This window comes from Miniopterus natalensis, chromosome 12 (genome assembly GCF_054644295.1).
Source record: "Miniopterus natalensis isolate mMinNat1 chromosome 12, mMinNat1.hap1, whole genome shotgun sequence".
NCBI classification, from domain to species: domain Eukaryota; kingdom Metazoa; phylum Chordata; class Mammalia; order Chiroptera; family Miniopteridae; genus Miniopterus; species Miniopterus natalensis.
The window spans coordinates 46,285,067-46,304,544 of NC_142092.1; the positions used below are offsets into that span (position 1 = coordinate 46,285,067).

Below are 19,478 nucleotides of genomic sequence, written 5' to 3' on the forward strand. Positions count from 1 at the left end.
CTGAACAAGGGTTAGCTGCTATAATCATTAATTACTACTAATTATGACTATACCCACGCTCACCAAGAAACCACTGTAGCACCTTGTTTATTTGTGAAAGACAGTGAGATCAAATGTGGTCTCTATGGATTGAGGTTTTCTCTCTCCAGAGAGAAGTTACTGTTAGGGTGGGTTTTTTTGTTGTTGTTTTTGGGGGTTTTTAATAAACTCAAGAACAAAAACAGTCATAACCCTAAATAGATCAACAATTTAATCAAGAAACACTTTAGACTTCCCTTTACCTTTAGTTCTGATGTTATCCAAAAACTGATTTAACTGTTCTATCCAAATTCGTTCTGAGGGGAAAATGAAGCTACAGAGTTCTGTGCAACTTTTTCATCAAACAACTACCTTTTCATGTATCAGAAATGACTTTGTGACTGTTAGCTAAACTCCCAATAGTTTCAACTACCTAGGAGAGATGCCCCAAACAAATGAACTTTATTTCCAGACAACAGATCCAAGCAGGCCAGCAAGAAGACTTGACTGCTGAACTATGGTAAACATATGGCTGAATATTTTCTCACCATCTAGGAACCTCTGATATTAAAAGGAAGCCCCATCCCTCCACCCCCTACCGAGCCTCTTTGCTCAGAGTAAAGGAGAACTTATGAGACAGACTTCTTAAGAAAGGAGTATGTGGATGGTTTTGGATAAAAAAAATATGAAAGGGACAGAAGAAACTAAGTCTCCCCATGAAGCAAGGAAAGAGAAAGAATATTACAGAACAGATTAAGATTAGAGAAGTAGAGCATAGGAAATATAATCAATAATACAGTAATACCTGGGTATGGTGCCAGGTGGGTACTGGAAATATCAGGGGAAACACTTTGTAAAAGATATGATTGTCTAACCGCTATGCTGCACCCCTGAAACTAATACAAATAATATTGAATGTCAACTGTAATTTTAAAAATAATTTTTAAATTAAAAAAGATCAGAGAACAAGACCAAACAGTGCCTTCGGGATAAACAAGAGACCCGTCCAGCGGCTCTGAAGAAAGGGCACTGCGTGCCTCCAGAGAGGGAGATAAATGTAAGGAACAGAAATATATGGTGTGCCTGGGTTAGGTCAGTTTCAAATGGCTTTGCTCCCATTAGTCAGAACTAACGTGAGTCCTGAGGATGGTGGTCAGGCCTATCCCAGCCACCCTCACCAACCAGGGAACACATCTATGACAAACCCAAATTCCTAACTCCTGAACTATTTCGAGTCACCCCACATTGTAGCCACTCAGGAATAGAACAAGCTTTGTTTCTAAAAAACAAACAAACAAACCAAAAAAAAAACAACTGCATTTTTTAATTCAAGAAATAAGTAAGAGTTCACAAGCAATCCAGAACAGGTGGCAGAACAGTCAGCCATACTTGCTGCAGTTCAGGCTCCACAGAATCACTTTGGCCAGTGCTTCCTGAGATGCTCTTTCAGCTGAGGAATGGAAGGCAGCAGCTGCTGGCACTCATGACAACGCAGGGGCAGCTTCAAGAGTTCAGGCATACCACCTTGGACAGTCACTCTGCCAGCATCTTGTACCATCTTGATCACAGCTGCAAGCAAGGAATAAAGTTCACAGCCCAGCTACTGAAAAGCCAATATGAGATTTAAAAAAAAAAACCACAACCTAACCCCAAATAAATATATGCCAGGTATCCTAAAGCTAGTAAATATGAGGTTAGACTCACTGCTGGGAAAGGGGGGATGATCAGATTCTAAATCTGAGCAACCTATTTTGGAGATGATTACATTCCTTCGAGGCACCCTCTAAGCTTGTTACTATACCATGTTACTATATCAAAGGCTTATCACAGTGCTTTCCCATGGTTGGCCCTTGGTCAATGGCAGCTGTCATTGTTAACCTCCCAGCATACTGAAGTTCCACAGAATACACACTGGGAAATGCTTCCCTCTGCATACACAGCTTTCCCCTATTAATTAACCACTCCTGACACGAGGCACCTGCAAGCTCCTGCCCAGCTGATGGCAGAAGAGACATAAAACTGTTCAGAGCTTCCACATCCATGAACTCCAACAATTCTCAGAACAATTTTTAAGTCCCCTGATGTTATAATAAAACACCTTTCTTACCTTGACATAACAGCTTTCTACGTCCCCCAAGAAGGCTGCTCACAGCAAAGTGCCAATCCCACTACAATTCAAATAATCTAGTTTCTTCTACTGGGGCTCTCTTTATAGGGAACACAGAGATATACATCTGTTTTTGAGACCAGGCTACTATTTAGGGAAACAAATGAATCAAGTATAGCTAAGAAAATAAAACAAATGTAAAAACCAAAGAATACTATTTACCTTGAGATTCTAAGAAGTATTCTGTATTGAAAGAATTCCAATGTTTTTTGTTTTTAAGGCAAGGAGAATCAAAATCCTGGCTGATCACATGAAGGTGTACATGGCTAGTTGAGAGGGGGGAAAAAATTATAATTAAATTCATTAAAGACTATGGTTAAATTAAAAGGACAAACAGTACAAGTATAGGTATGTAAAACAGTGACAGTGTTTCCATTTAATTAAATTCATTCATTCACTTAAGAATATTAAATACTCATTAAGTACCTACTAGGGCCAAGCACTGTTCTAGCACTGGGAATTTTGTAGTGAACAAAATGGGAAAGGCCTCTGTCCTTACAGGAATTATATTCTCATGAGGGGAGACAAACAAAACATAAGCAAACCAATAAACAAGGAAAATTCAAATCATTAACATTGCTAAGAAAATAATAAAACAGGGAAATGTAATAGAGAGTGCCCAGAGGACATAGGATGCCTATTTAACTAGGTTAGAGTGTTCAGGGAAGGCCTCTCACAGGCAGTGATTTGAGCTAAGAAAGCAGTCAGGCAAGCAAAGATCTGGGGAAAGAGTATTTCAGGGAGCGGGGAGGTCAAGTGCAAAGGCCCTGAGATGAGAAAGAGCTTAGTACAACCAAGGAACAGAAAAGTAATATGGCCGGAATGCCTGGAGCCATGGAGCAGAGGTTACATAGGAGCCAGATCATAAGGGTCTTATAAGTCAGCAAGAAGTTTACACTATATTCTGATTACACTGGGGAGCCATTAAGGATTTTAAGCAGAGGAGTGCTACTAACTGAGTAATACTCTTAAAAGATGACTCTGCTGCTATGTGGAAAAAGGACTATAGAGTGGGTAAGGATGGATACAGAGAGACCTAGCAGTCCAAGCCAGAAATAATCACATCTTAGACTACAGCTATAGTAGTTGAGATGACAAGAAGCAATCCAATTTTTACTATACTTTGGAATAGAACCAACAGGTCTTACTAATAGATTGGAGGTAGGTTTGGGGAGGTGCCACCTACTGCGATGGAGAAGCTTAAGGGAAAAGCAGATTTGAAGAAGAAAATCAAGAGCTCTTTTCAATTTGTTAAGCCAGGTAGGATGCCTTTTTTTATAGCTTTGACTCTTAGAATCAATAATACTTCACATTCCCCCAATAAATAATCAAAACCAACCAGTATGTGCAGGAATCCAAAATGGAACATAAGCAGTAACAAACCTGTATTACATAAATAAAAGAACCATACTTAAGGGGGTCAGGAAGAAAATAACTAACCTAATTAACTTTGGAAAGCAGTATTTTCACTGGACACTAAAAATAAAAAGCACTATATACAACCCTGGCCGGGTAGCTCAGTTGGTTAAAGCATCATCCTGATACACCAAGGTTGTGGGTTTGATACCTGGTAAGAACACATACAAGAATCAATCAATCAATGCATAAATAAGTAGAACAAAAAAATCGATGCTTCTCTCTCTCTTCCCTCTCTCTCTCTCCCTGACCAAAGAAAGCCAGAATGAAAAAGAGTACACTTTAAATGATTCCATTTATATGAGAACAGACAAAAACAATCTATGCTGAAAGAAATCATAACAATGCTTGGAGAAGGAGTAACTGGGAAGAGCACAAAGGAACTTTCTGGGATGAGATGATAGAAATGTTCTGTATCTTGATCAGAGTGATAGTGACATGGTATATACATTTGTCAAAACTGATCAAACTATAAATCTTATGTATTCTACTCTATGTACCTTATGTCTCCATTTAAAAGGAAGAGTAATGGTGGGGGGAAATGTGGCACAAAAATTTCATTAGGTTAAAGTAGCTAAGTCATAATTACCCATTTAAATAAAATGTGAATAATGTTGGTGCTTAAAAAAATAACCAAAAATTATTCTGATACATGGTACAACATGGATGAACCTTGAAGAATCTTAAGTGCCCAGCCGGCATGGCTCAGAGGCTGAGCATCATCCTATGATCTAGGAGATCGTGGTTCGATTCCCAGTCAGGGCACATGCCCTGGCTGCGGGCTCAATGTCCAAGTTGCGGGCTCAATCCCCAGTGCAGGGCATGCAGGAGGCAGCCAATCAATGACTCTCTCTCATCATTGATGTTTCTATCTATCTCTTCCTCTCTCTGAAATCAATAAAAACATATTTTTTTTTAAAATTATCTTAAGTGAAATAAGCTAATCACAAAAAGACAGATACTACATAATTCCAGATGCTATCTGCTAAAATAGACAGATACTATTAAATTCACAGAGACAGAAAGCAGAATGGTGGTTTCAAGCGGATAGGGGGAGGAGGGAATGGTAAGTAGTATGGGAAGATGAAGAAAGTTCTAGAAATAGTTGTGATGATTACACAATGTAAATGTACTTAATGCCATTGAACTTGACACTAGAAAATGGTTAAAATGGTAATTTTTATATTATATGTATTTTATCACCCAAAAAAACCACCAACATTAAAAACTCTGAAATCCAATTAGTCTGTTTATCTTGTTGTTTAGCTGTAAAAAACTGAGATCTGCCTTGCTTGCATTCTTTGAAAACAATCAGTCATTCCTTTCTGAATCCTTCTGGGTATGAGCCAAAAGAAAATAGGCTCTGCACTTTTCTCTCATTTTAAATCTTAGATCTACTATACTAAGCTGTCATGACAAAAGTCAGTGATGTTTGTGTCCTTCAGAGCAATGGTCCTTAATCACTTAGGGGTTATAGAGGTTTCTGAAAAGTCACTGACCACAATTCTTCATCTGAAAGTAATAAAGCTGCTTTATCCAGTTCATAGATTATGTCCTCAGAGGTTTACACTTTGAGAGGAACAAAAAAAAAAGTATGTGACTGAATTACACACAGAAGTAAGAACTCAAGGCTTATAGGCAAGTCAGGCAGAAGAGTGGAAGTTTCAGCCCACCTACCCCAGAAACATCCCACCCTATCCACCTGGGCTTCACAGCTATCAGCACACTCAGCAGACTCAGGCCAAATCCATCTGTCCACCTAGACATAATCAGGATGCACCAGTACTCCCCACAGGGCTTACCTCATGCTGGGAATGGCATGGTAGCCCAATCGAAAGCGGAGTTTGCTGGGCCCAGCAACATCTGCAATCACCTTTTCCCCGACAGCATGCATGTGTTTGAGGAGCTCAAGGTGTTCCATGGTCACAGCCTTCAGACTGGAAATGGAGGCCCATGGTAAGACCAGCCAGTGGTGACGAGCCTTGGGGTATTTATCCTTAATCACCACCACTTGCTCATCTTTGTAAACCTAGCAGAGGAGAAGGAAATGGACATCTTCCATGCTTCTTCTGTGCCAGGTGCTGTCATATTCATTAACTCACTTAATCCCCACCACAATCTTCTGCAAAAGTTTTTAGTATCCCAATTTTTTTTTAAATATGTCTTTACTGATTTCAGAGAGAGGAAGGGAGAGAGAACAAGACAGAAACATCAATGATGAGAGAGTCATTGATCAGCTGCCTCCTGCACACCCTTACTGGGGATCAAGCCCACAACCTGGGCATGTGCTCTGACCTGGAATCAAACCTTGGTCTCCTGGATCATAGGTAGATGCTCAACCACTGAGCCACGCTGGCCAGGCTAGTATCCCAATTTTGACAGATGAAAGATCAGAGATTCAGGTAAGTTGAGTGTCCTGTGCAGTCACAGTTACTAAGAAGGAAATTTAGGATTGCAACCCAAATCTAGTTGACTCAAGGCTGTGTTTTAATCACCACCCTGCACAGAATACACAGAAGATGCACAGTATGAAGTAGTTCCTAATGATCTGATGTGAAATGCCTACAGGCATCAATTCAAATACTCCCTTCTCCACACTACCACAGCAGACCACATGACACCTGCACGTTGTGTTCCCAGAAGCCCTATCAGGTCTGGCCCCTGTCACCCCAGGATGTAATTTAAGAACTCAAAGACCCCTCCCACGGTGACACCTGACTATTAATCCCAGGGCAGCCCAGTAACTACAGTCACAATACATTAACTGTTTGCTCCCTTGAAAGGGACCACAGTAAGGTTAATTCAACTTCCCTTAATAGTATCCAGAAGTTTAGGAGGAACAAAGCAGAGGGGATATTCACTTGAAGAACTTGGTTTCTCTCCAAAGAATTCCAGGTGCTCACTCACTGACAATGGGAAAAGCTACTTGTTCTCACAAAATAGCAAATAAAACAAATCTTTCAGAAGGACTGATCTCCTCTGATTTCATTTGTAGTTATGACCTCTGTGGAGTGGTCATTTAAAACATGAAATGTGTTTCAATGCAAAAATTTTATTCTGACCTGCATTTTGGGGTCCTGCATAGAAATCTTTAAGCCTTGACTCCAGTGGCCCAATGATTCCTAAAACAAAAAAAGGTCATGTAAATCGCAGGTGCCAGTAGTTCAATTTGGCATTCGTTAACATTCCAATCGAACTTGGAAATAAGGTTAATTTTTAAGAATTAAACTGTATCCCTTTTATCTCAATCTTCCACCTTGATAGCCATAAGCCATCCCCATTTTCTCCCTATATATGCAGAGCTGCATGTCTAGACGAAGGCTGGAAATCCAGAGTGTGAATCGCATCTTCTTCTTCCTCTCCTGTTCCATCTAAGCCTCACTAGGTTTCCACTTTGACATCACGATGCGAATCACATGACCTATAAAAGTGTTCCAATGCTAACCTTCTACAAATACAAATGACTGACCAGTTTTAGTGGCTCACTGTTAAGTACACTGCCATTACTGCCCTACCTTCAAGTGGCTGACCTCAGGAATTCAAGAGAAAAGCATATAAAGGAACATTTACCAAAGTGACTTGTGACACAAATGAGTGACTCTTTCATCATGGTTAATAACCCCTACCATGGTTAATAAATAACCCCTCATGTGTGCTTGGGCTTTACAAAACAATTAAGCAGTCATTATAATGACTCAATTAATCTCCACATCATCTATCAAGCACACTATCCTTACCTTTTTGGGAGATTCTTCTGTCCCCTTGTTTGGGGACACAAAGCATTTGCTAGGGTCACTCCCAGGTTCCGGTCCTGTACTAGGTTCAGCTTCCTGGGCAGCATCCCTTTCTACAGAATCGCTGTTGCCTGACCTCTTTCTCTTTCTGTGTGTTTCCAGGCCAGGGCTCTTTGCCTCTTCCTCAAACTCTACAATATATGGATAGAGTTCATTCACCATGTGGAGAACCTGGCCAGGCTGCAGCTTCACCTCTTGGTCCTTCCCAATTATGACTGAGTCAATGCTGGTGGGATTGACCCCTACCTATGAAATAATCAGAAAATAATTATAAAAATAGCAGTAACACCATTACTAATATAACCACTGCTATGTTAACCACTTACTATGTGCCAGGCACCATGCTTAATGCTCACTTATATTACTCTATCACCTCCACACATGATAGAGAAGACTTACTGGCTGGCAGACACTCTAAAGTCAACAGCATAAGAAAATCGTCAACTATAAAATGGAAATCCAAGTTACAAATAGACATACCTGTTTTACCTTGACATATCCTTTGTTACACTCTGCTTTCAACTGCACTGAAAGAGATTGAAAAAAGTTAAACCCAAATGCCATGAAGAACCAGGCACTTGCTCCTACTCTCTCTACAGGACAACGAAGCCTCACTCTAGGAGGCAACTTGACAGGGGTTTCCTCAAAGGCCTATGAGCAAAACTGCCTGTTATGCAGGTGGCCAGGGCTCCAAATCCTTTCATAAAATGTCCAACAGTGTACGTATTCCCTTAGCTACTGCTAATATCCCTATGAGGCAGCTTCACTGAGTCCCCACAAGTCTCTCTATTTCAGAGCCCTTGGACCACTTGGGATCAAAGACTCTGCAGTCAGGGAAGGGGACCCACTTCTCTCATAACCTCTTGGCTCAGGATTAAATCAAGCTTCCACTATTATATAAAATTATCAGATACCTATAACAGAGAAAGGAGCAAATGATACATTTCTGGGAAAGAGAAATTCAGCGGGCCTTGGGTAGGAGGAGTGGAGAGAATATTCTAGAAAGAGGAGCGTTCAGACAGAACAGTCTGAGCATGTGTGAGAAGAAGTAACATTTAACACTCATGTTCAGATAAGTGAACAAAGTTTCTGGGGTGAGATGGGGAGCACAAAAGAGAGATACCATAGCTGCTCTGCAGGGAGGACAGGCAGAGGACAGGCTGACACACACACTGCTATTGTGACCAGGGGGACAGAGAGTGAGAAGCAGTGTCTGCTTCTGTATCTTGGGCCTAGCCAGCTCAAGCATGACTTTCTTTTCCCATTTAGATTAACTCGTGTGGCAAAACTAATAACGCTGCAGACTCCAAGCCTTGCGAAACCCTGCTATGGGGAACACACTGCAGGTGGGAGGCCTGGAAGCAGTGAGTATGTACAGAAGTTTATAGGAAAAAATGAAGTGCATGGTAAGGCTTTTTCCTAAGGATTTTCATTTCATTAAATCCCAGGGACAACATTTCAAGAGCTAGATATCATCATCTTATAAAGATACTACCCTCTATATGAGGCAATATGTAAAGGGTGGAACCATCCCATTGCTTCTCAGACATGGTTTCAGCCTGGAGATCCCAGAACTCAACTGTCTCACTGCCCAATGCAGACCGTCCCTGGGCAAAGCAGGGTACAAGACTCGGTTCCACCACCCATAGTAACAAGAAGGACCCACTTGTTCCCATCACTGAATAGCACCTGCTTTCAGAGGGTGGAATTAGGAGTGAACAGGGCCCTGGTGTTGGCTAAAAGAGCTCAGTTCCTGAGTTTTGTTTATGGTAGAGAAGAGGTTTTCCATCATTAGCACCCAGAAAATGTGCACCTTTGGTTACCACTACTCTAAGGAACCAAGCATGGTAACTCTCACCAGTTACCTTGCTGTCGAGAACATTTCTTGTCAGTGATCTCGGTCTCTGGGCTGCGCCCGACCACGACTGGTTCCAAATGTGGAAGTTTGATTCGCTGGTGCCGGTTGTCCTGTCTCACCAACCAGCACACCCGCATCATTACTCTGAGAGACAAAACAGAAGAGAATCGCTGAGAAACTAGCACAAGTCCTCCAGGGCCACACCCCAGCATACCACACATGCCATCTACCAGCTGTTCATCTAGAGGCGAATGACTCACCTCCCTAATCTCAATTTCCTCACCTGTAAAATGTGGTAATGACAGGACTCAGAAGGTTGCTGTGAGGATTAAGCAAGATAATGTGGGTAAAGTATTCAACTCTATGCTTGAATCATGCCAAGCAATCAAATATTTATGTTTATTGATATACTTTATGTGTTGGACATTACTTTACATGCTGAGGATCAAAGAATGATTAAACATTGTCCCTATCCTTGTGGGTCCTGGAGTACAATGAGACAGAGACTCATATACCAATTATTAAAATATAATATGATAAGCATTGTAAAAAGGAAGTAATCAAATAGGGCATTAGCCCAGGAAAAGGAACAAGTGACTCTTGCAGAGTTATCAAAAAAGGCTTTATGAGTAAGGGATATTTATGTTGGGTTTTAAAGGACAAAAAGTTTGCCTGGCAGAATACTAAAGACATAAGAACAGAAGATATTCTTCAGTCCTTAGGCACTTTATGTGTGTTTGAAGGTTTCCCTTCCTTAGCTGTCCTAACATGCTGATGTTAGAATGATACATTTTGCTGCCATCTGCCAGAAGGCTGTCATAATAAATATACAAACATGCAATTTCCAAAGTATGAATGCAGCACCTCTGTGCAATACACAACCTGCACAATAGTGGCCATACTGGTGTTCTTTTGAAAAACAACCCTTAAGCCCATGTAGAGTACCAGCAGAAGAGAAAGAGACAAGAAATTCTGCTTGAGCAAAGGCAAAACAAAGGGGATGAAGAGGAAGAAGAGCCAGAAGAAATCATGAAGGTAGATTTAATTACCGACTGCATTTGGGGAATAACAAAGGAGTAAAGGAAGATAACCAGGATTTCTAATTTGGAAAAACCCCTTAACTAAAAGGAAGAATACAGAGAGACATAATTTGGGGGTAAGCGGTAGGTGAAAAAGGGATGATTTCAGGTTAAAATATAATTAGATTAAGTTGCCTTTGAAAGATCCAAGGGTCAAGCTGGGATGAATGGGTATGAAGCTTAAAGAAGGGAATGGACCAAATGTATATATTTGAGAGGCATCAACATGTCATGGAAACTGAGGCAAAGAGAGGATGAGATCACCCAGGGAGGTAGAGCAGGGAATTATACTCAGGGACAGGACTAGATCTTCAGGATGCCTCCCTAGACTCCATAAACTTATCAATGCTCAAACCTCTAATATCCTCTCTTTAAGAAATGTCTCCTGCAGGCAAGGCAACACCTATCAGGCCCTCTGCACAAGCTTTGTGTCTGAAGGGGAGAGAAATGAAACCATATACATATATATATTCTTTAATATATCTTTATTGATTTCAGAGAGAAGGAGAGGGAGAGAGATAGAAACATCAACGATGAAAGTCATTGATTGGCTGCCTCCTGCACGCCCCCTACTGGGGATCGAGCCAGCAACTCAGGCATGTGCCCTGACTGGGAATTGAACCTCGATTACCTGGACCATAGGTTGATGCTCAACTGCTGAGCTACGCCCAGCTGGGCAAGAAACCATATTTTTAAAATCAGAGTTTCATTACCATCTCCAAGGACAGGATAATGCAAGGCCGAGTGAGCATATGAGTGCTCAGTGGGTACAAAGTCATAGAAATTGGATCAGTCAGGAATGGCTTTTGAGACCTCCCAACTGAAAATGCCAAGAGTCAATGGGACTGATAAGGAAGAAAAGGAGTGGGAGGGGACATTCCATTTGAAAAAGCACAACTGACAGCACCAATTTTAGCAATGACAACCCATTGGTGAGGGGTGGAAAGCAGACTTTAGCTGGCTGACCCAGAGGAGCTGCCCCAAAGAGTGACATAAAAAGGTAGAGGTCTTGAAAGAACACTAAGCTGAAAAGCTGAGATCTGACAATCAAGAGAATTGACAGGTTCTGAGCTACACAGTAAGGTGATACAACAGCTATGTGTAGGCAGGCTGCAATACAGAAATCTAGAATCAAAAATTAGGAGGCTTTTAATATAACGTGGGCCAGAGTGAGTTCCAAAAGGCAACTCAGAAGGTCTTTGTGAAGAAGCTGATGCCAAAGCATGAAGAGTCTGTTATAAATCTAAAATCTTAATTTGGAGCTTCAAATGATGATGGTGCTACAGGTGGGTCCCACTTTTAAATGCTATGTGTTCAGCCCAGCCGGGCGTGGCTCAGCGGTTGAGCATCGACCTAGGATCCAGGGTTCAATTCCCGGTCAGGGCACATGCCCAGGTTGCAGGCCTGATCCACAGTTGGGGGCATGCAGGAGGCAGCCGATCAATGACTCTCTCATCATTGATGTTCCTCTCTCTCCTTCTCCTTTCCTCTCTCTGAAATCAATAAAGATATATTTTAAAATAAATAAATAAATAAATGCTGTGTGTTCAGAGGGGCATCTGTTTGTTCTTGCCTTCCCTGAGATTAGACAGTCTGTTCCATGCTTCTATGTCTCTGGATCAGCTCTATACTTTCCCTTCCAGAGTTGTGGGAATTGGTCCAAAAGAAATTCTGATTATTTCTTAAGGAGCCCAAGTAATCTGATAGGCCAGACAAGGCCAGCAATCTGACAACCTTGAACAGTGCTGTCCAGTAGTTTTCTGCAATGATGGATGTATTCTAAACCTGCACTAATAATGTAGCCACCAGGTGACAATAAAGCACCTGAAATGTAGCTAATACAACAGAGGAACTGAGTATCTTAGTTTTGTTTTTAATATATCTTTATTGATTTCTGAAAGAGAAAGGGAGAGGGAGAGAGATAGATAGATAGAAACATCAATGATGAGAGAGTGGTCATCGATTGGCTGCCTCCTGCAAGCCCCCGACTGGGGATGGAGCCTGAAACTGAGGCATGTACCCTGACCGGAAATCGAACCTCAATCTACTGGATCCCAGGTCAATGCTCAACCACTGAGCCATGCTAGGCCAGGCTTAGATTTTTTTTTTTAAACTTAAATAGCTAGTTAAATGTGGCTGATGGCTACCATAATGTTCAGCACAGCCCTGGAAACTTGCCCAGCCCTGATCAACCCTTAGTCCCTCAGGCTTGAAGTTAAGATCCTCATAGTCTAACCCCACAGAGGTTACTAATTTTCCCTCCCACTTCTTTTCTTGGAACTAGTGCCACTTACCCACCCTTTCTCTCCTCCCTTTCCCCCAGACTCACATATGTGCATCCTTGCACACACATATATCACTCAGGTACAATGTACTGAATCATGTCTCCCAAATAAATAATTCTTCATATGACCTCCTGGTATTGGTTTATACTCTTTCCTTCCTCCTAAAACCTAAATCCTTCACAACTTTCAAGTCCCTCCTCCTCCCTGAGGCCTTCAGTGAGCTGTTTTCCCTTCTCTACAACTTGTTACTGGGTGTGGCCCATTTACCTCCACAATTCTCTAAAAGTTAAATGTGGGTGTAATTCTACTCTCCAGATGAGGATGCAATCTCCTTGTACACAGACCGCATCACTGCCCGTCCCCTCAGGAAGCTCGGAGGAAGGCTCTCTGGACATCACTGCCCTGGGTTAGGCCTGGTCTGATACAGTGGTACCTCGGTTTTCGAAGGTCTCCACTAACAAACATTTCGGTTTACGAACACCGTAAACCCGGGCGTAAACCCTTTGGTTTTCGAACATGCCTCGGAAGTAAAACATGCCACATGGCTTCCGCTGAGTGCAAGATCCTGAGGCCCAGCTGTCAGCTACTGATTCCTTGGTTTTCAAACGTTTCAGACCTCCATCTTCCGGAACAGATTACATTCGAAAACTGTGGTACCACCACTGTACTTCAATATCCCCTGGTGTTCCGCACACCTTTACAAGTGCATACTATGCACTAGGCACTCGCTATATGTCTTATTTATATCGTCTCACTTAACCTTCACAACAACTCTCATTCTAAGAAAAAGAAAATTTAAGGTTTACAGAAGATAAGTAATGTGTTCAAGTCACACAACCAATGTTTGCCAGAGCTAGTGTTTGAATTAATTCCAAAGAACAGGTTCTTAATCACTGTACTATATACCTTTAGTCTTCACTCATTTGATCATTCAAAATTACTACATGCCCACTATGCAACCTGTGCCTTCTAGTGCTGGGAGTAAAGACATAATACATTTCACTTGCATCTTATGATGCAGTATAATACATCATGCCTGCTGTCAAAAGGGTATTATGGGAGCACAAAGGTGGAGTACCCAACCCAGAGTTAGAGAAAGGAGGTATCAAGAAAGGTTTCCTATAGAAGGTGGGCCTAAAATGAGTCCTATATATGTCAGATTAATTAGGTGAAAGGGAGCCACCTAATTAGGTGAGGAGCAAGAAGTGGAGAGAAAAATCAGGGAGAAGATTCCAGTCAAAAGGAACAGCAAGGGCAAGTACACTGTGCATATGAAGAAGCAGCTCAGTGTTACTGCAATCTAAAGTATAAGGCAGAAAAGAGGCTGGGGATGCAATCAGGTCCAAATGAAGCAGAGCCCTGGTGTCTGACTGAGAAGCTCAAATTTTACAAGTTCCAATGGATTATGCATTGAGTAAACAATAAATATTTGCTGAATGAATGAGAGAAAAGATCAGATGAAAGAACAGAGAGCCCTTTTTAAGCAGGACTTTGACACAGATTTGTTTTCAAAGATCATTTGGAGGAGATAGGTAGCATGGAGAACAGATATGTGGGGAATAGAACTAGAGGCGGGGAAACCAGTTAGAAGCCCATCGTATTTCAGGTGAGAGATGATGAGGCCTGAAGTAGGACAATAGTAGAGACAAAGTAGAGAGCACAGATTTGAGAAACATTTAGGGGGTAAAATATAGGGATTTAGCGACGGGTGTGATAAAGTAAATTTAGGGAAGATGCTGAGTTCAGTTCTGGGCCTCTGAATTTGAACTGCCTGTGGGACTTAAAGGCAGAGCTGTCCAGCTGGGTAGTCAGAAATGAGGGTGAAAGTCAGAAAACAGGTCTAAGATGACAACTTCTATTTGAGAGCATATAGGGAGTTAAAACCAAGCCAGCTGATGTGCTCACTTAGTGTGTACAGAATGAAAAGAACAATGGCCCAAAGTCACAAGCATTGGAAACACCCAACATTTTAGGAGAGGAGGGAAATAGACTATCCACAGGAGAAATGACTGGTGAGAGTGGAACATGGAGAAACAGGTAGAATATAAGCTCCTGAAGGAAACGCACTGTCTTATTCATCTCTGTCTCACAATAAATGTTCACTGAATAAATCAGCTGAGTGTATTATCCTGGAAAGCAAAATAGGGAGTGAGAGGTATCAAGTTTCAAAGGCAGCAAAAGGATCCAGTGATGATTTTTAAGTGGCTATGTGGTTTGAGAATCAATCACTGATGATCTTAGGGTAAAATTTCTGGGGAATAATAGGTCTGAAAGTTAGACTGCAGAAGGGAATGGGAGATGAGAAAATGGAGAAAGAATTTAGAATACTCTTTAAACACAGTATGGATAAGAAAGGGGAAAGAGTTACTGGGTGACAGCTAAAGGAAGATGATCACCAAGAACTTTTTATTTTCTGGCTTGCAGGGTGGGAGTGGGGGTGAGGGATGACCAGGGATCTCAGAAACTTGACCTTGTTTATACATGAATGGGACAGAGGCAGAAAAGACAAATGAAAACAAGGTCTCATAGATGAGAGTAAAAAGAAGGGTCAGAAACACAGATAAAGGGGTTTGCTTTGATCAGAGAATATAGCTCATGCTCTGAGACTTAAGGAAAGGTAAAGATGGGTGTAAATCTAGGTGACTTTGTAAACATGAAAACAGAGGCAGAAATTGGAGGAAAAGCACATCTGGTTACCTCAATTTTCTCCATAAAATAGCAGATAACAACAGAGTGAGGTGTATGGGAGCTTACTGAACGGCTGAATAAGATCAATATATAATAGTGGATAACATCCAGGCCGCTGAGGTCCAACTGCTTGAGTTCAAATCGTGGCCCCACAACCTACTTGCTGTATGACCTGAGTTATTTAACCTAAGTCTTTACTTCTTCAGCTGTAAAACAATATTAAAAACTGCTCTACACTACAAGGGCTAAATGAGTTAGTATGTAAAAATCAGTGCCTGGCAAAAAGTAAGCATTCAAAACTATTATAAAGGTAGGATGAAAGTAGGAGCTAAAGACCATCAGACAGCAGACTGTGCAACTAAGGTGAAAAGGCACAAATCTGTATTGTCTCCCCAAATGAACAGTCCTGTCTCAAATGTTCTAACGATCCCCAACATAAATCAAATCCCCCACAGGCTCCAAACCTGGGCCACACTGATTCCACATGGAAATTATATCCCTGCTCTGTTGAACGGCTAGCACCGGTCTGCATGAGAGCAGGCTTGCTTCTTCAGGCCTTCCCGTTCCGCCTGCTGAGGACGCTGGGCAACACCCTCAAGTTCCTTTCAGGGAGCATTTCTCGAAAGAAACAATGTCCTTCCTGACAAGCTGGGCCGCCTCCATGGGTTGGACAGTACTCACTCTCTAATATTTTCTCTGCTTGTGTTGCGACCAATTCACTACAATTCACTGCTGCCAGAGGGGCACAGGTGCAAGAACGCGAGGTGGGACGGACACCAACGTGAGCGCAGCCAAAACACGGGAAGTGGGTAGCGGAGAGCCCTGGAGCCCGAGGATGGAGCAACGCCTGCCGAGAAAGCAGCCGCGAGAGCGTTATTCAAGGCACATCGCTCAAAGGCAGGAGCGGACCCGGCCTAAGGCCCAAGCCCACGGCTCTGGACGCGGCGAGCGCAAGAGGCAGGCCCAAACTGCCTTACCTCAAAACGGCGGGCCGGCGAGGCTGCAGTACTCCTCCGCCGCGCCACTTCCGGCGCTGCGGGATGACGTCGCCGGACTGGAGCGCAAACGGGCGCGTCACCAGCGCCTTTCATTAGATTGGCTGAGCGTCTCGCCCAATGCCCGGGTCGTAAGCGCCCGCCCCCAATTGGTCCCTCGGGGGGGCGTGGTCCAAGCGTGATTCCCGGCGGTCAGCCGGGTCCAAGGGCGGTCCTGGGAGTTATCTCAGCATCTCTCCCCCATCTCTCCCCGGGGCCGCTGCCGCGTCATCGCCTCTGTCGCTGAGTTGGCGGAGACTTCGGGCAGCTTTCCCTTGCGGCCGTTTCTAGGCAACCTGCTCCTCTTGACGCTCCTTTCATAAGGAGAAACTCACTATCTTTATTAAGGCTAAATAATCACATATAATGTTTAAATTTTTCACGAGAAACTTGAGCATGTTTCTGTGAATACTACCTTTTTGACATTAGGTTTCGTGAAATAGATATATAACTTCTGCTTAAAATTTTTTAAATGATATTTTCAAATTCTTGGTAGTCATACCTATAATTGGCACACCAGTAGAGTTCTCTTTATACATCATAGTGTAAACATGTTAATGCATCCTTTAACTATACCCTACAATTTAAAATCTCCCACCCATAATTTACACTTTATTGTTTTCAACTCCTACTTTTAGGGCTGGCTAATTTCTCCCACTATGTGTTGACTTCATAGCTTAACTCGCTCAAGGTTCTAAATTTTTAAGAGTTTAGAAGATAGTCACTGTAATCCCAAGTACCAACATTCATACCATTGATGGTTCAAGGTAAGCCTTTTATTTCAATTCACTACTTACTTGTGTAAATTGCGGATTTGTGGTGGTCTCTCCTGAAAGTTCTTATAGACACATTAAAAAGAAAGTCACAGGAGGCCCTTCTAACTTATCCTGCCCTACCTCCCACCATCTCTTCATTCCCAGCCTTGTACCAGCAATGTTGAACTTATCCTTCAAACCCCTCCTCCCCAATACTTTTTTAAAAAATATATCTTTATTGATTTCAGAGAGAGGAAGGGAGAGGGAGAGATAGAAACATCAATGATGAGAGTCATTGATCAACTGCCTCCTGCACGTCCCCCACCGGGGATTGATCGCAACAGGGCATGTGCCCTGACAGGGAATTGAACCTTAATCTCCTGGATCCTAGGTCGATACTCAACCGCTGAGCCACGCCCAGCTGGGCATCTCCAATACTTTAGAGAGATAAATGAATGATCCCTGCTGAGCCATGGCCCAACTGTAATACTCTACAGCATTCCTTGATGTTCATGCTACTTCCTCTGGAATGTTTTTCATTGTTTCCGAAATTCACTCTCACCCCCTCCAATTCTCTCACACTTCAGCTAGAAAAAAAATATTTCAAAACACAAATCTGACCACGTCATTCCCTGCTTAAGTTCTTTCATGGATTTCCACTCCTCATCCAATTAATACTAAACTCATTGTTTAGTCTTACTTTTAGAGGTCTTATCTATCTAATCCTATATACTACTCTCTCCATGCCTATCCATATACCCAAACATGGGCTTTCTTGAACCTAGTCAGTCAAGGTTCTTGGGTTGGAAGCTAGAAAACTACTCTAGCTAACTTTAAGATTGATGCCCTTTGCACCATTCCCAAACCATATGAATACTGCACTATCCAGGCCCTCAACCTCACGATTGCAGATAATTAACAATAACTCCCAGAACAGGATGGCCTGGGTTCTTGGCATTGTCAGCTCCTCAGATTAGTCTAGCAGGAGGCACATGGCTAAGGAGTTCATGTGCACACCTGCATTCTCCAGTGTCTTGGCCTCTAGCCAGATGAACTCAGAGAAGCTCTAGCTCTCCATTGGCTGTTTCACTTATTCATTCATTCAACAATGTTTCTGAGCTCCTTCAACATGTCAGGCATTGTTTTAGGTGCCAGGGCTACCACAATGAACAAAACAAAGTTCCTACTTTCAAGGCACTTACAATCTAGTGGGGAGAGGCAGACTGTAAACAAAGAAATATATAGGTTGATTAAGAAAAAGCAGGACAGAAAGTGATGAGGAGCCTGTGTTGGCCATCAGATGGGTGGGAAGGGGTAGCCGCTAGGGCAGGATGGTGGGGGGCGCAGCTGGTTGGAGGCACTCTGCCTGCTGTGCTGAGCGCCAGCAGCAATGTAGTCAACAAAGTGATCCTGAGCACCTTCCCATTCCCTGTGACCCTGTCACTGTGCCACATCCTGGTGCTGTGCACAGAGCTCCCACTGATGCTGCATGCTTGGCATGTGTCCTCCCTCCTCCTGCACTGCCCCTGTGCTGCCCATCTAGGGCTCCAGGCACTACCTGCACCCATTGCCTGGCCCGCTGTTGCCACCCTGCTTCTACCTGCGCCACATGCTACTGCTTACCTTTGGCAAGAACTTCACATTCCTGTCTGCTCACATCAGCATCTGGAAGGTGCCAGTGTCCTTCACACACACAGTCAAGGCCACCATGCCTTGATCCATGGTGGACCTGGGTGGTCCTCCTGTCCCAGATCATCATGAAGGTGAAGCAGATCACAGAGGTATTGAGAGACTCACAGATCCACCATCTCTGACCATCTTGGGCTGCCACGCTGTCTTCCTTATGATCACCACATGGGTCTTGGTGGACCTCTCAGCTTTCCTGGTCTGCAGTGACCCGACCTGTGTCCCAGTGGCTCTGGATGCTTCTGCTGCTGGCTATCAGTGGCTTCTGTAACTTTACCCAGATCATCACCTTCAGCATCCTCAACCTCATCAGCCCTCTAAGCTACTCGGTCGCCAATACCACCAAGAGAATCATGGTCATCACAGTGTCCCTGATCATGCTGTGGAACCCAGTCACCAGCACCAACATCCTGGGCATGATGACGGCCATCCTGAGGGTCTTCCTGTACAATAAGACCAAGTACAATGTGAATCAGCAAGCATGAAAGCAACTCCTCCCCATCACGACAGGGGACCCTACTATTCCTGGAAGATGCCAAAGCCAACCATGCGGGAGGCCTTTTCAGACAAGACAATTTTGTCTTCCCAAAAGACAAACCCTCTGCTTTGAAAGCAGATAGCAACCCCAAGGCCTGGACAGGATGGGACCTACACAGGCCTCCCTCAAAACCCATATTCTTAACCACTGCGCTCCCTCT

The 19,478-nt window shown here is 43.0% G+C and overlaps 1 protein-coding gene and 1 pseudogene across 1 annotated transcript; one reads left to right on the forward strand and one right to left on the reverse strand.

The window, feature by feature from the left end:
• Positions 1–1,320: 1,320 nt before the first annotated feature.
• On the reverse strand, positions 1,321–10,597 carry APTX (aprataxin). Its single transcript, XM_087822742.1, has 7 exons — positions 9,261–10,597; positions 7,876–7,922; positions 7,339–7,641; positions 6,664–6,723; positions 5,404–5,630; positions 2,348–2,451; positions 1,321–1,587 (listed from the first exon to the last, which is right to left on the reverse strand). Exons 1-7 carry the CDS (start codon positions 9,472–9,474, stop codon positions 1,433–1,435), a joined length of 1,110 nt encoding a protein of 369 aa, XP_087678868.1. The 5' UTR covers positions 9,475–10,597; the 3' UTR covers positions 1,321–1,432.
• A 5,748-nt stretch (positions 10,598–16,345) lies between these two features.
• LOC107544999 (solute carrier family 35 member E1 pseudogene) lies at positions 16,346–19,400 on the forward strand (annotated as a pseudogene).
• The last annotated feature ends 78 nt before the right edge of the window (positions 19,401–19,478 follow it).